At 43.8% G+C, this 14,115-nt stretch overlaps 1 protein-coding gene across 2 annotated transcripts; it reads right to left on the reverse strand.

The window, feature by feature from the left end:
• Positions 1-1,388: 1,388 nt before the first annotated feature.
• Positions 1,389-13,546, reverse strand: LOC109932103 (zinc finger protein 229-like). 2 transcript variants are annotated; one of them, XM_048619473.1, is made up of 3 exons: positions 13,297-13,546; positions 7,968-9,303; positions 1,389-1,833 (listed from the first exon to the last, which is right to left on the reverse strand). In XM_048619473.1, the coding sequence occupies exon 2, from the start codon at positions 9,192-9,194 to the stop codon at positions 7,980-7,982; it is 1,215 nt and encodes a 404-aa protein (XP_048475430.1). In that variant the 5' UTR covers positions 9,195-9,303; positions 13,297-13,546; the 3' UTR covers positions 1,389-1,833; positions 7,968-7,979. The 2 variants fall into 2 exon arrangements, with proteins under 2 accessions (XP_048475430.1, XP_048475429.1); XM_048619472.1 differs by having other exon boundaries at positions 1,425-4,078.
• Positions 13,547-14,115: the final 569 nt, after the last annotated feature.

Genomic DNA, 14,115 nt, shown 5'->3' on the forward strand with positions numbered 1-14,115 from the left:
CAATCCGACACTGAGTGAATCCTCCAGCTGGATTATTGCACAGTCCTGGGTGTCAAGTTTCAGCAAACGGAGACGTGAAGTGATTGGAGACAACGCTGTACTGATTCTCATAAATAGTGCCGTGTACGAGAAATGTCAGTGATGAAAATAGTTTGGAAAGTTGGGACAGTTCTCCAAAGAGGACAGAAGGCTGAAATCTGATCTGATTCAACCTTTCAAAGTCATAAGTCATAACAAATACGGAGAAAATGCTCTCACACATGAAAGGATTGAGAAGATTAGGCAGTAATTGGACAGGGTTAGGAAACGAATAAGGAATTTGGCAGAGGCACCATTGCAGTGAACATGGCACAGAAAAACCCATGTTGAAAGGCAAGAGATTGACAATAAAAGAGACACTCATTTACTCAGTGTATTGAAGTTTCTGGTTGGATTGTAAATGCACCTGAATGAGAATTGTTCTCTGTCAGTTTTTCTCTTCCAGAATAAAATCTAGGATATTTATTCTGGAGAGATGGAACATGTCTAATCCTACCCTCTGCAGAGTCATCCATGTCGCTGGGAACTAGCTCTCCTGCAACTGCAGCCATTTCGCTTCAAGCTTCTCGGGTTCTGGTTTGTTTGCAAATACGTGATTGTGCCACATTGAGATTCAGTTTGATTTTCTGATCCTGTCAATGAATCCTGCTTATTTCAATGTCTTAGATCAGGTAATCACAGTGAAAACGTAAAAATCAATGTTCCTATGTCTTAAGAAAGGGACAGGTGCTTTGATTGGCTCTGGTCAATCTGACAGTTCACCCTTCACTCTCCTCTGAGTCTGGTTCACAAAGAATTTTAAATGAGTCACCAAACTGGGGACTGGGTTTCAGCTTTGTGGAGAGATTCCACAGGCTGTTCTTTTTAGAGCAAAGGTGAAATAGATATTTCAAGTTTATAATGATGGGAATGGGGAGTGGTGAGACTTCGTGATTTCATTTTACAGATAGAGAAACTGTTTCCACTGACCAGCGGTAGTAAACAGAGGATTAGAATTTAAGGAAGGCAGTATTGAATTTATTTAGCACCGCTCATTGTTTTATGTTGTGGTCTGAAGGGATAATTTTGCTGTTTTATGTTAGGATCTGGAAGATAAAGTTCACTATTTATACTGGGTTCTGTTTGTCTGGGACCATCTTGACCAACAAATTAACTGATCTTGATTCTTTTTTTCAGGTTGTGCAGTGTTTCACTGCCATATTTCCTACCGTACCACAGGGATGACACTTTGAAAGAATATGATTTTTCTGTAAAGCACACTGGGACATCCCACACTTACGGAAGACAGAAAACAATATCCCAAACTGGAACAGTCTCATTTTGCACAGGAATCAAAAACTCGAATGCTATGTGTTTGACACATACTTATTTATTAAATGTGTTTCATAATATTAAGTTTCAATGCAGTCACAAAGATTATTAATATTAACTATCAGAATTGGTTCTTCCCAGATGGGATTAATATCTGAATCTGACTATCATATGAATATTTTGCTGCCACAGCAGGATACTAACAGCCCATGGCAAAATTGGGAGAATGGTCTCACGGCCTAGTCAAGCAACGACTGATATAGTCATACTTTCAGAATCAAAACTTACAATTTCCCCGACAACACCATCACCGTCTCTGGGTACGCAGGTCAGTCCCAGCACATGTGACAATATAGTAATATACAGTTGCGGGAGAGTTGTCCTGTTTTCAATGTTGACTCCAGGTCCCATGATGTCTCATTGCACGAAGTCAAACATGGAGTTGGTATATGGTAATCAGTTCTCCTGCATGTTGAACACCATCTGGAGATAGCACAGAGAACAAGGAATCGGTGGGAAAACATTCTGCTGGTTGGAATCATACCTGGCATACAGGAAGGTCATTTTGATGGTGGGGGGTCAGTCGTCTCAGCTGCATCTCTGCAAGAGTTCCTCAGGATAGTGTTCTAAGCCCAGCTGTTTTCAGCTTCTTTATCATCTACCTGCCCTCCATCATAAGGTCAGAGTTGCTACATTTGCTGATGATTATACAAATGTTCAACGTCATTCATGACTCCTCAGATACTGAGCAGCATCAGAAGCAATCCATCTTTTGATGCAGCAAGAATTCAACAATATCCAGGCTTGGGCTAACAAGTGGCAAGTTACATTCATGCCAGACAAGTGCCAGACAATGACCATCTCCAACAAGAGAGAATCTGACCATCACTGTTCATTCAATATCACTAGTTCAATATCCTTGTGCTCCCTCTTTAAAAGCATTGTGGCTGCATCTACACAAAATTGCCTGCAGTCGTTCAAGAAGAAAATTCACTATCACCTTCTCAAGACCAACTAGAGATGGGCATTATATACTGTCTCAGCCAGTGATGCCCACACACACACACAGTAGGAGAACAGTCTCTTCCCCATGAGAGTGCTAGTTTCATCAGTTTCCTTATGCATTGAAAGCTCTTTTGAAATTCTGAACATTAGAACAGTCTTGTTTCAGTGTGAATAAGCTGATGTTTACCAAACTGAGATGATGTAAATGGTGTTTTCCCAATGTGAGTACTTCAGCAGATCCCTCAGTTCTTATTTGTCTTCCCAATCAGAATATTTAAACGGTCTCTTTCTCTTGGTCACTGTGAACAAGTTGGTGTGAAATGACAATGTTTAACGGAGTAAATCCCTTGTCACACACAGTGCAGATGAACAGCCTCTCCCTGTGTTAACGGATGTGTCTCAGCACATTAGTTGTGCTTTTAAAGCGCTTCCCACAGTCAGAACTTTGAAACGGTCTCTCTTCAGTATGAACAAGTTGTTGTTTACTGAGCTGTGATAACTGACTGAATCCCTTTCCACACACAGGGCAGGTGAATGGCCTCTCCCCAGAGTGAATGCGCTAGTGTATCATCAACTCATTTCTACTTTTAAACCTCTTCCCACTGTCTGAACATTGACATGGTTTCTCAGCGGAGTGAACAAGTTTGTGCCTTCTGAGATAGCATAAGCATGTGAATGATTTCGCACACACAGAGCAGATAAAAGCTTTCACCTCAGTATGAATCCACTGGTGGTCACTGAAGTAAAATGAAAATAGTGAATCCCTTCCCACATTCAGTGCAAGTGAACTGTTCCTCTCCAGTGTGACCATGTTGGTGTCTAAGGAGGTGCGATGATTTAATAAATCCCTTCCCACAGAAGGAGCAAGTGAAATTCTCCTGTGTGAACATGCTTGAGCTCGGTGAGGATGGAATATCGTCTGAACTTTTTCGCATAGTGAGAGCAACTGAACGGTCTCTCCTCCGTGTGAACCTGCATGTGCTCAGTGATGTGCAATAAACAAATCTTTCCAAAAAACAGAGCAGGTAAAGGGACTCTCCTCAGTGTGAACACATTGCTGTTCAGTGAAGTGAGGTGAGTGAAGTGTCTGAATGCCTTCCCACACTCAATACAGACAAATGGTCTGTCCCCAGTATAAACTCGCTGGTGCTGAACTAAAATGTTAGAGCTCTTAAAACTGGTCCTACAGAGTATTTAAAAGGTCCCTCATCAGAATGAGCATGCTGGTGTCACATGAGGCTAAACAACTGAATCAATCCTTTCCTACACACAGAGCAGGTGAATGGTCTCTCCCAGTATGAATGCATTGATGAATTTCCAGCTCAGATGGGGACCTGAATCCCTTCCCCAATCCCCATATCTCCACAGCTTCTCATTGTGTCCCTCCTGCTTGATGATCAGTAAAGCATCATTCACTCAGAACATATGTGGGTCTCTCTCTCTGTTGTGAATGGGGCAACAGTTTTTCAGGCTGTGTAACTGGTTAAAGCTTTCTCCACAGTCAGTTCACTGGACACCCTCACTTGGGTGTGTGAGAATCTCGATGCTTTCCCAGTCACACTGATGTTTGAAATACTCCCCCATAAACAGAAGAAATGAACGTATCTCCTTCACCATTCAAAGGCTGATAATATTCAGGCCCCAGCGAATACTGTAACTCTGTTTAGCCTTGATCTGATGTTTGGGTTGAGTTATTTTCTGTAAATCTTTTCCTTCCAATGTCCTGGAAAAGGTATTGACAGCGTAAGTATCATGATCAATCCAGAAAAGAAATTTCAGAACCGACACAGTTGAATGACATAGCAGAACTGACCTTTATGAAACATTCTGTCCACTCTTGTTTCAGCAAGCATATGGTTTGATCAAACTAAAAGAAGCCAAAATCAGCAGCAAAGTTCCAACAAAAGTCAAGGGAGCAGAATGTTGTTCCCATTGTCTAATACTCCAACAAGACTCTTGAACCATTGTGGTATCCACAAGTTGTGTAAGTTATTGAGTGTACCGGTGAACTCCGCATGATCTCCCTCCAAGGCTACCTGGGCACAGGAAAGGTCATGGAAAAGAGGGCACTGCCAGAGTAATCCCATTCACCAAGGGGTTCATTGATACTTGATCTACAACTTGATTATTCGTCAACTTACGCTGTCTCCTCTATCCTGGGCAGCCATTAATAAAGAGCCTGAGGATAAAGTGTCACCATATGTTGAGCAGCAGCCTCACACACTGAATATATACATGACCCAAGGACACTTCTGCAACCTGGGAGTGGGTGAAACTGTTCAAAAACTTGCTACCCAGGATATCCAAGGCACAGTAGAAGATTCAGAAAAGCATCAGGCATGGCTCTAAAGCAGAACAGTGTTTTGGCTAAAAAGAAAACCTGGCAGGTCAGGAAGACAGCATGACAGAAGCAGAGGAAATCAGTAACAAAGTCAATTTTTGGGATATTCCATGAAAAGTAAAAGCTAAAGGCACAGAAGATTGGCATGTGGGATGCAGGAAGCACTGAATGTCTTCTTTCTGTGCTGGAAGTTTCACTGATGCTGGAAGGCAGCCATTCAGCCCCTCAGCCTTTTACTGCAACGAGATCATGACTGTTCTGTGACCCCAGCCAATTAAGCTTGTAGAAAAAAAACTCCCTCATCAAAATAGCAACCGGTTGCCCGTGTCACTACCTCACCAGGATGGTGGCTGGTTGCCTGGGTAACACAGGCTCGCCTGGGAGGAAGCCCCACCTCCCTGACTCTCAATCACAAGATGGCGGTCAGTGAGTGCACTCTCCCAAGTCCCATCTCTGCTGTGGGGTAAACATGCGTATGAGCTCCTATTTGGAGCCTGAGGCCTCTCCCAGATGTTGGTAAAATCAACAGGCTCCAGTTTCCATTCCTACCCTGTCTCACAATCTCCTCCCATCACTGGGGTGCAAATCTGAACATGGTGCTTAGACCATAACCAAATCAGTTATGAGCCGATTGAGCAGTAAAGCAGCTCAAAGGGTCAAATTGTGCTGAAATGGTCAAGTTGGACTTGTTTCCATTGGATTTTAGAATAGTGAAGGTTAACTTGATTGAAGCACAGAAGATCCTGAATGGGTTGACAAGGTAAACACTGATAGAATGTTTCATCTTTTGAGTGAGGCTAAAACTCGGGGCATAGTCTTAAAATTAGTAGAGCCCTTTTAGAACAGAGATGAGAATACTTTTCCAGGCAAAGTAATTGAACATTTCTAAGGCAGAAGTAGATAGATTTTTTTTCCTGCTGTAAGGAATTGAAGATTTGCATAACGTAAATAGGAATGTGAAATTCAACCTCAAGCATATGAGGTATGATCTCTGGTAGGAATTCACAAAAGCTGAATAAAAACTTGTAGGTTCCACATTTGTAGCTGTCTGGCTATTTTATGGAAGCAGACTCAGATTTACGGTGGCTCTTGTAAATATTGGTTTCTGGAACTATCTGGGATACTTTGGGTAGATTCACTGCCTTGAATCCTTCTTACTATTGTCAGTCTGAGCTGTTGATACCATTGGAGGAGGATACACTTTTTGGCAAAAGATTGGATCAATCTTGATGAACTGGAAAAGTAATATTACACATTACTGAGCAGTTAGTTGATCACATCAGAGTTATCTGATAGGCTCTTGAGAGGCCATTGGGGCCATTGTGTCTGCACTCGGTCACTAAATGAGTATCATTCCGTTTACAATCCTCTAAGTGATAAAAATTCTCCTCAGCTCAAACCTAAGGGGCACACCATTTATTTTTTAAATTGTGGCTCCTACTTCTAGATTCACTGACCAAGGACGGTCTTATCTTCATCTATCATGTCTTTCCCTGTACAATCAATAAGATCGCCACTCATTCTTTGATATTGTAAAGACTACAGGCACAGTTTGTTCAATCTCTATTCATAGGACATTCTCAGCATCCCAGGAACAATTCATTTCATTCCACTTCCTCCGTGGCAACAATATATTTCTTGAGATAAAGAGACTAAAACTGCACACACTACTTCAGGTGCAATCTAACCTGGCTCCTATACAAGGAAATTCTAAGCATTTGTATTGTTTTCTGTCCAGTACGAGCCTGCTGGTGTGTATGGAGGCTGAATGGGAGAAGTGAGGAGTTGAGAGCTTAGACAAGGATATTTATGGTCCGTCTGGTGCAGTAAACTGGTGGAGGGAGAGATGCAGCAGAGGCAGCCGTTCGGATTGTCGCAATCTTAGGAACAAAGAAGCTCCATGAGCTCCTTACACTTGTTATTGGACATTAGGATGGAGGAGATAGGGGAAAGGGAGAGTTCTTCAAAAGAAACTAACATGAGAAACAAACAGCCCCAGTGTACATAGATAATAGGAACTGCAGATGCTGGAGAATCTGAGATAACAAGGCCAAGCAGCATCAGAGGAGCAGGAAGGTTGACGTTTCAAAGAAGGGTCTAGGCCCGAAATGTCAGCCTTTCTGCTCCTCTGATGCTGCTTGGCCCGCTGTGTTCATCCAGCTCTTTACCTTGTTATCCCAATGTACATATTTCTGCCTATGATGTGATTAATACCCAGAGTCCAGTCACTGAAATTTCTTATGAACTTGCTGGCGTCTTAGAACAGTAGATGAATGACCAAATCTCTTCCCATGTTCTGAGCAACTGAACAGTCTTTCCCCAGTATGAACTTGTTGGTGGCTTAGAAGGGTATGTGGCTGATTGAATCTCCTCCTACACTTGCAGCACGTAACTTCCTCTCCCCAGTGCAAATGTGCTGGTGTCTAAGGAAGCCACATATCTGACTGAATCTCTTCCCAACCACAGAGAAGGAAACTGCCTCTCCCCAGAGTGAGTGTGCCGATGTAGAGTCAGATCAGATGATTGCTTGAACCCAGTTCTACAGTGAAGCAAATTAATAGTCTCCCAACAGTGAGAACATGCAGATCAGGTCCCCAGAACTTTCATAGCACTTCCCACAGTCATTTATATGGTCTCTCATTACTTGCAGAGGATGAACCAGTTTGTTTCCCTACAACTCGAAGGAAAAGTAGAACTGAACTTTTATTGGGGTTACAAAACAGCAACTAATTGTTTTAGAAGCTGGATTTTGACATATTCTTCGAAACATGCTGGCACCAGCTGCCTCTGAGTTGAAACTAAAGAAACTGCACAGCAACAGCTTTTGGATTGGTTCAAAGTAACAATTTGACACAGACTGAGAGGAGATAAAACAAACGGACTCTCAGACCTCCCATCAACTGCCAGCAAATCAGATGCTTCTCCATCCATGAGTGATAGTGGGGTCAAAGGTGGTCAATTGGAAGGGAGGCATGCAGCAGAGGCAGCTGATTGGATTGTCTCAATCTTAGTGACAAAGTACTCCATCAGCTCCTTGCACTTGTTGTCAGAGGTGAGGACAGAGGAGACAGGGAAAAGGGAGGGCTCTTCACAAGGAACCAACCTGTGATATATATTTTGAGCAGTTATAAAGACTCAACACAATATATTGAACACAAAGCTGATTTACTTGGCTTTTGTCCAGAATATTAACCCCTGTAACTGGGATGAATTTGTAAACATTTGCAGAAACAGACCCCAGTGAACATGCTTCAGGACTGGACATGATTACCTGCAAAATCCATCATTGGAGAGACTTGTGAGCTCGCTGGTGTTTCAGTAGACAAGATGACCGAGTGAACTTCCTTCCACACTCGGAGCAGGTGAACGGCCGCTCCCCAGTGTGAACTCGCTTGTGTGACACCAGGCTGGATGACTGAGTGAATCCCTTCCCACACAGGGAGCAGGTGAATGGCCTCTCTCCAGTGTGAATGCGCCAATGTACAGTGAGTTCAGATGACGTCCTGAACCCAGTCCCACAGTGACAGCACATATACGGTTTCTCATCAGTGTGAACACGTTGATGGGACATCAGTTCCTGGGAACTTTTAAAGCATTTCCCACACTCTGGACATTTAAATGGTCTCTCATCAGTGTGAACCCGCTGGTGTATCAGCAGGTTGGATAACTGAGTGCATCCCTTCCCACATTCGGAACATGTAAATGGCCTCTCGCCAGTGTGAATTCGCTGATGTCTCAGCAAGTTTGATAAGCGAGTGAATCCCTTCTCACATTCAGAGCAGGTGAATGGCCTCTCTCCAGTGTGAATTTGCTTATGTGTCAGCAGGTTGCAGGAATCAATGAATTTCTTCCCACATTCAGAGCAGATGAACGGTCTCTCCCCTGTGTGAACCCGCTGGTGTCTCAGCAGGCTCGATAACCGAATGAATCCCTTCCCACAGATGGAGCAGGTGAATGGCCTCTCTCCAGTGTGAATTCGCAGATGTAAAGTGAGTTCAGATGATGTCCTGAACCCAGTCCCACAGTGTGAACACTTAAATGGTTTCTCATCAGAGTGAACACGTTGATGGTACATCAGTTCCTGGGAACTTTTAAAGCACTTCTCACACTCTGGACATTTAAACGGTCTCTTGTCGGTGTGAACCCGCTGGTGTATCATTAGGTTGGACAACTGAGTGCATCCCTTCCCACATTTGGAACACACAAATGGTTTCTCTCCTGTGTGAGCTCGCTGGTGTCTTAGCAGGTTGGATAACTGAGTGAATCCCTTCCCACACCTGGAACAGAAGAACGGCCTTTCCCCAGTGTGGCTGCGCTGATGAATTTTCAGGGCAGACGAGTGACTGAATCCTTTCCCACAGTCACCACATTTCCACAGTTTCTCTCCAGTGTTAGTACATTTATGTCTTGACAGGCCAGATGATTGGCTGAAGCCTCGTCCACAGACAGAACATGTGAATGGTTTCTCTCCACTGTGAACAGAGCTTTCTCCTTTCATGTTCAAAGGCCGAAGAGTTTCAGGTTACATTAAATGGAGCAACTCCATCAGATTTTGATGTGATGCTTGGTTTCAGTTTCCCAACTACAAATCCTCCTCTTTAATATTTCTGAAATTAAAACAGAAATGGTGAAGTAAGAGAGAACATTTAAAAATACCAAAGCAAATAGTTTTCATTCTTTCACAGGATGTGGGCATTCCTGGCAAGGTCAGCATTTATTCCTCATTCCTAATTTAACTGAAGAAGGCAATAGTGAGCTGCCTTCTTGAACAACTGCTGTCCATGTGCTGTAGGTATGGTTTGTGCAGCTCCTTTCTCATAAGGACTGGGAGTTGTACAGCACTTTTAAAAGAGGCCTTTGAGTCATCTTGTCAGTGTCAGTCATCAAGCACCTATGCACTCTCATCTCATTTTCCAGAACTTAATCTGTAGCCTTATGTGCTGTGGTGCTTCAAGTGATCATCTAAAGAACTCATAAATGTTCTGGTGGTTCCTGCCCCTACCATCCTTTCAGATAGCTAGTTCCAGATATCCACCACAGTCTCATGTAAAAAATCTTCCCTCTAAACTTCCTGCCCTTAACCTTAAACCCATGCTCCATAATGAATCTCTGTACTAAGAAATGCTTCTTGCTATCAACCTTGTGTATGTCTCTCATAAATTTGCCCATCTCAATCAGGTCTGCCCTTAACCTTCTCTGCTCGAAGGAAAATAACTTCCAGCCTATCTAATCTTTCTTCATAGTGCAAACACAGGCCCAAAACAGAAATGTTAATACGACAGCAAGATGTTCCATCATATATTAACAACTAATTTTTCACTCCAGCATTTTAGAGCCATGAGGTCTAAATACTAATCTACTAACTTCCATCACTTTACTAAATCCCTAGGGCTGGTAATAAACATCCCAGAGTATTTAAGGAAGTAGCTCTAGAAATAGTGGATGCATTGGTGGTCATCTTTCAGGATTCTATAGATTCTGGAACAGTCCCTGCAGATTGGAGGGTGGCTAATGTCACTCCAACATTCAAAAAGGGAGGTAGAGAGAATACCAGGAATTATAGATCGGTGAGCCTAACATCAGTAGTGGAGAAAATTCTTGAACCTATTGTCAAGGACTTTATAGCAGAGCATTTAGAAAGCAGTGGCAGGATCAGATGGAGTCAGCATGGATTTATGAAGGGGAAATCATACTTGACAAATCTGTTGGAATTCTTTGAAGATGTAACTAGTAGGGTTGACAAGGGGAGCTAATCAATGTAGTATATTTGGACTTTCAGAAAGTGTTTGACAAAGTCTCACATAAGACATCAATGTGCAAGATTAAAGTACATGGGATTGGGGCAAGTGTATTCAGATGTACTGGAAACTGGTTGGCAGAGAAAAACAAAGAGTAGGAATTAATGGGTCCTTTTCAAATTGGCAGGCAGTAACTAATGGATGCCACAGGGATTGATGCTGGGACCCCAGCTATTCACAATATATATTAATGATTTGAATGAGGGAACAAAATATAACATCTCCAAGTTTGCAGATGATACCAAGTGGGGTGGGAGGGTGAACTGTGCCAAAGATGCAGAGATCCTTCAGCATGCTCTGGACAGGTTGGGTGAGTGGACAAATCAATGGCAGATGCAGATTAATTTGGATAAATGTGAGGTTATTCACTTCGGAAGCAAAAATAAGAAGGCAGGTTACTACCTGAATGGCTGTAAATTGGAACAGGGAAGTGTGCAGTGGGACCTGGGTGTCCTTGTGCACCAATCGCTGAAGGTAAGCATGCAGGTGCAGCAGGCGGTAAAGAAGGCAAATGTTGGCCTTCATTGCGAGGGGTTTCAAGTAAAGGAGCAGGGATGTGTTGTTGCAGTTATACAGGGCCTTGGTAAGGCCACACCTAGAATATTGTGTGAAGTTTTTGTCTCCTTTTCTGAGGAAGGACACTTTTGCTCTTGAGGGAGTGCACCAATGGTTTACCAGGCTGATTCCAGGGATGCGGGTCTGACGTATGAGGAGTGATTGATTAGGTTGGGATTGTTTTTGCTAGAGTTCAGATGAATGAGGAGGGAATCTCATAGAGACTTATAAAATTCTAACAGGACTGGACAGCATAGATGCAGGGAGGATGTTCCTGGAATGGATTGTGCCTGGAACGCATTGCCAGCGGAGGTGGTAAAGGCGGGTACGATAGCATCATTTAAGATGTATCTAGACAGATACATGAATGGGCAGGGAGCAGAGGGATACAGATCCTTGGAAAATAGGCGACAGGTTTAGATAGAGGATCTGGATCGGCGCAGGCTTGGAGGGCCGAAGGGCCTGTTCCTGTGCTGTAATTTTCTTTGTTCGTTTGTTCTTTGTTCCCGATTGTGTCCAGAACCAGGGGTCACAGTATGAGGATTTGGGGTAGACAATTTAGGATGGAGATGAGGAGACATTTCTTCACCCAATGAGTAGTGAGCCTGTGGAATTCATTACAACAGGAAGTAGTTGATGCCAAAACATTGAATGTATTCAAGAGGTGACTAGATATAGCACTTGGGTCAAATGGGATCAAAGGCTGTGGAGAGAAAGCATGATTAGGCAATTGAGTTGGACAACAACCATGAGGGGTCAATCAACTATTGGAGCGGCACGGTGGCTCAGTGGTTAGCACTGCTGCCTCACAGCACTAGGGACCCAGGTTTGATTCCACCCTCAGGAGAGTGTCTGTGTGGAGTTTGCACATTCTTCTCGTGTCTGCATGGGTTTCCTCCAGGTGATCCAGTTTCCACCCACAATCCAAATATGTGCAGGCTAGGTGGATTGGTCAAGAAAAATTGCCCATAGTGTTGATGGATGTGTAGATTAGTTGGGTTATAGGGGGATGGGTCTGGGTGGGATGCTGTGAGAGTCAGTGTAGACTTGTTGGGCCGAAGGGCCTGTTTCCACACTGTAAGGATTCTATGATTGTGAAGAATATTGGAGCAGGCTGAAAGGGTCGAATTACCTCCTCCTGCTCTGTTCATCCAGCTCTGCACCTTGTCCCTACTGCTCCAGAGGTGTGTCATTAGACATCCAAACAGGTTGATTAAAAATAAGTTTAGACCAACAGGGTGATAATTGGCCAAACTGAATTTCTCTCACTTTGTGTGGACTGGACAAATCTCAGTAATTTTCTACATTGCTGGTTAGATTCCTGTGTTCATGATGAGTTGTAGCTGTCCTGGAACAGATTAACCTGGAAGACAGTAAGTACTAATCTGAAGAAATATTGTTGCAATGCTATTCAAACCCATAGCCTTTGCCTTCACCCATTTCTTGATATAATGTGGATTGAATCTAATTGGGTGAAGACTGGTACCAGGGAATCTGAGAATATCAACAGGAGGCAGAGATGGGCCATTCTCTCTGCCTTTTTGGCCGATGATACTTGCAAAGACTCCTCAAATCTTAGTTTCTTCCTATCCATTTTTGAGTTATCAGCAAACATACTTCCTATATTTTCAGTCACTTTGACCAAGTTAGTTACATAAATGATGTTGAGGAATCTGAGTGGCCTGTAGGCTGTTATTTACTGCAAACTACAACACTGGCACCTAACGTTTGCACCCAAGTGCACAGCTTCTGATTTCATTATAGCATGGTCCAAACATGGATAAATTGTGGAATTACGAACATGGAACAAGAGTAGGACGCTCGGCCCTTCGATCCTGCTCTGGCCTTCAATAATATCATGGTTGCTTTGATTTTAAATTCAACTCTGCATTCCTGCATGTCCCGAGTAATCCCAGATCATTCAAAACGTGGAGTGAGAGCTACTCCCCTCGTTACCATACTCCAGACAGTATCTCACACGGTTTGAGTGTAATGAAGTCTTGTCCAACCAGACTCATGGGAAATCAAGGGGTATCGACCATCTACCAAAAGACTGCAGCAACCTTACTGTCGCATTTTGCCCCCTACAGATATGGCCACCGCGTTGCCCTCATAAATGTGACCGTCCCGCGCGCGCCAACGTGCACTTTGCCCCCTAAAAAGATGGCGGCCTTAAATGCTGGGGGAAGCCACCCGGCGGTCAATGCAGCGTAAACGCGACTCTCATATCTGCAGTTTGAGACCTACACTGGGCGATTATGAAGGAGTCTCTCCAATCAGTCGGCTCCATCGGCTTCACTCGCCTGTTCTCTCTCGCCTTTTGCCGCTCTCGTGACTGCTCTAATTACATCCAGCCGACAATTCCGAGCATGATAATGCGCATGCCCCATAGTATGTGTACTGCGCACGAAGAAGGAAAGGCAACTGCGCCTGCTCCGGTAAGAACCTGATATTGGGCATGCGCAGTAATCTTCACGGAAACAAGAACTTTGTCTTCGCTGAAAAGTTCTGGTTAACTCCAAAGTAATGATTTTTTTGAACTGTTCCCATTACAATGTGCGCTGTAGATGTAAAATGATTTAAGTCAATTAATACAGCAATCAAGTGCATGAGATTTGTGCCGCAGTCCTATCCTGATGTCAGAGACAACAAGGTGCAGAGCTGGATGAAAACAGCAGGCCAAGCAGCATCATAGGAGCAGAAAGGCTGACGTTTCGGGCCGAGACCCTTCATCAGAAATGGGGGAGGGGAAGAGGGTTCTGAAATAAATAGGGAGAGAGTGGGAGGCGGATAGAAGATGGATAGGTGGAGAGGAAACAAACAGGTCGAAGAGGCGGGGATGGAGCCAGTAAAGGTCAGTGTAGGTGGGGAGTTAGGGAGGGGATAGGTCAGTCCAGGGAAGACGGGACAGGTCAAGGGGGCGGGATGAGGTTAGTAGGTAGGAGATGGGGAGGGGATAGGTGGGAGGAAGAACAGGTTAGGGAGGCGGGGACGAGCTGGACTGGTTTTGAGATGCGGGAGGGGGAGGGGAGATTTTGCAGCTTGTGAAATCCACATTGATACCAT

This window comes from Rhincodon typus, chromosome 43 (assembly GCF_021869965.1).
Source record: "Rhincodon typus isolate 14 chromosome 43, sRhiTyp1.1, whole genome shotgun sequence".
Taxonomy (NCBI): domain Eukaryota; kingdom Metazoa; phylum Chordata; class Chondrichthyes; order Orectolobiformes; family Rhincodontidae; genus Rhincodon; species Rhincodon typus.

Excerpts from the sequence above, each read along its gene's own strand:
- LOC109932103 (XM_048619473.1), bottom strand. The coding sequence starts at position 9,194 with ATGAAAGGAGAAAGCTCTGTTCACAGTGGAGAGAAACCATTCACATGT.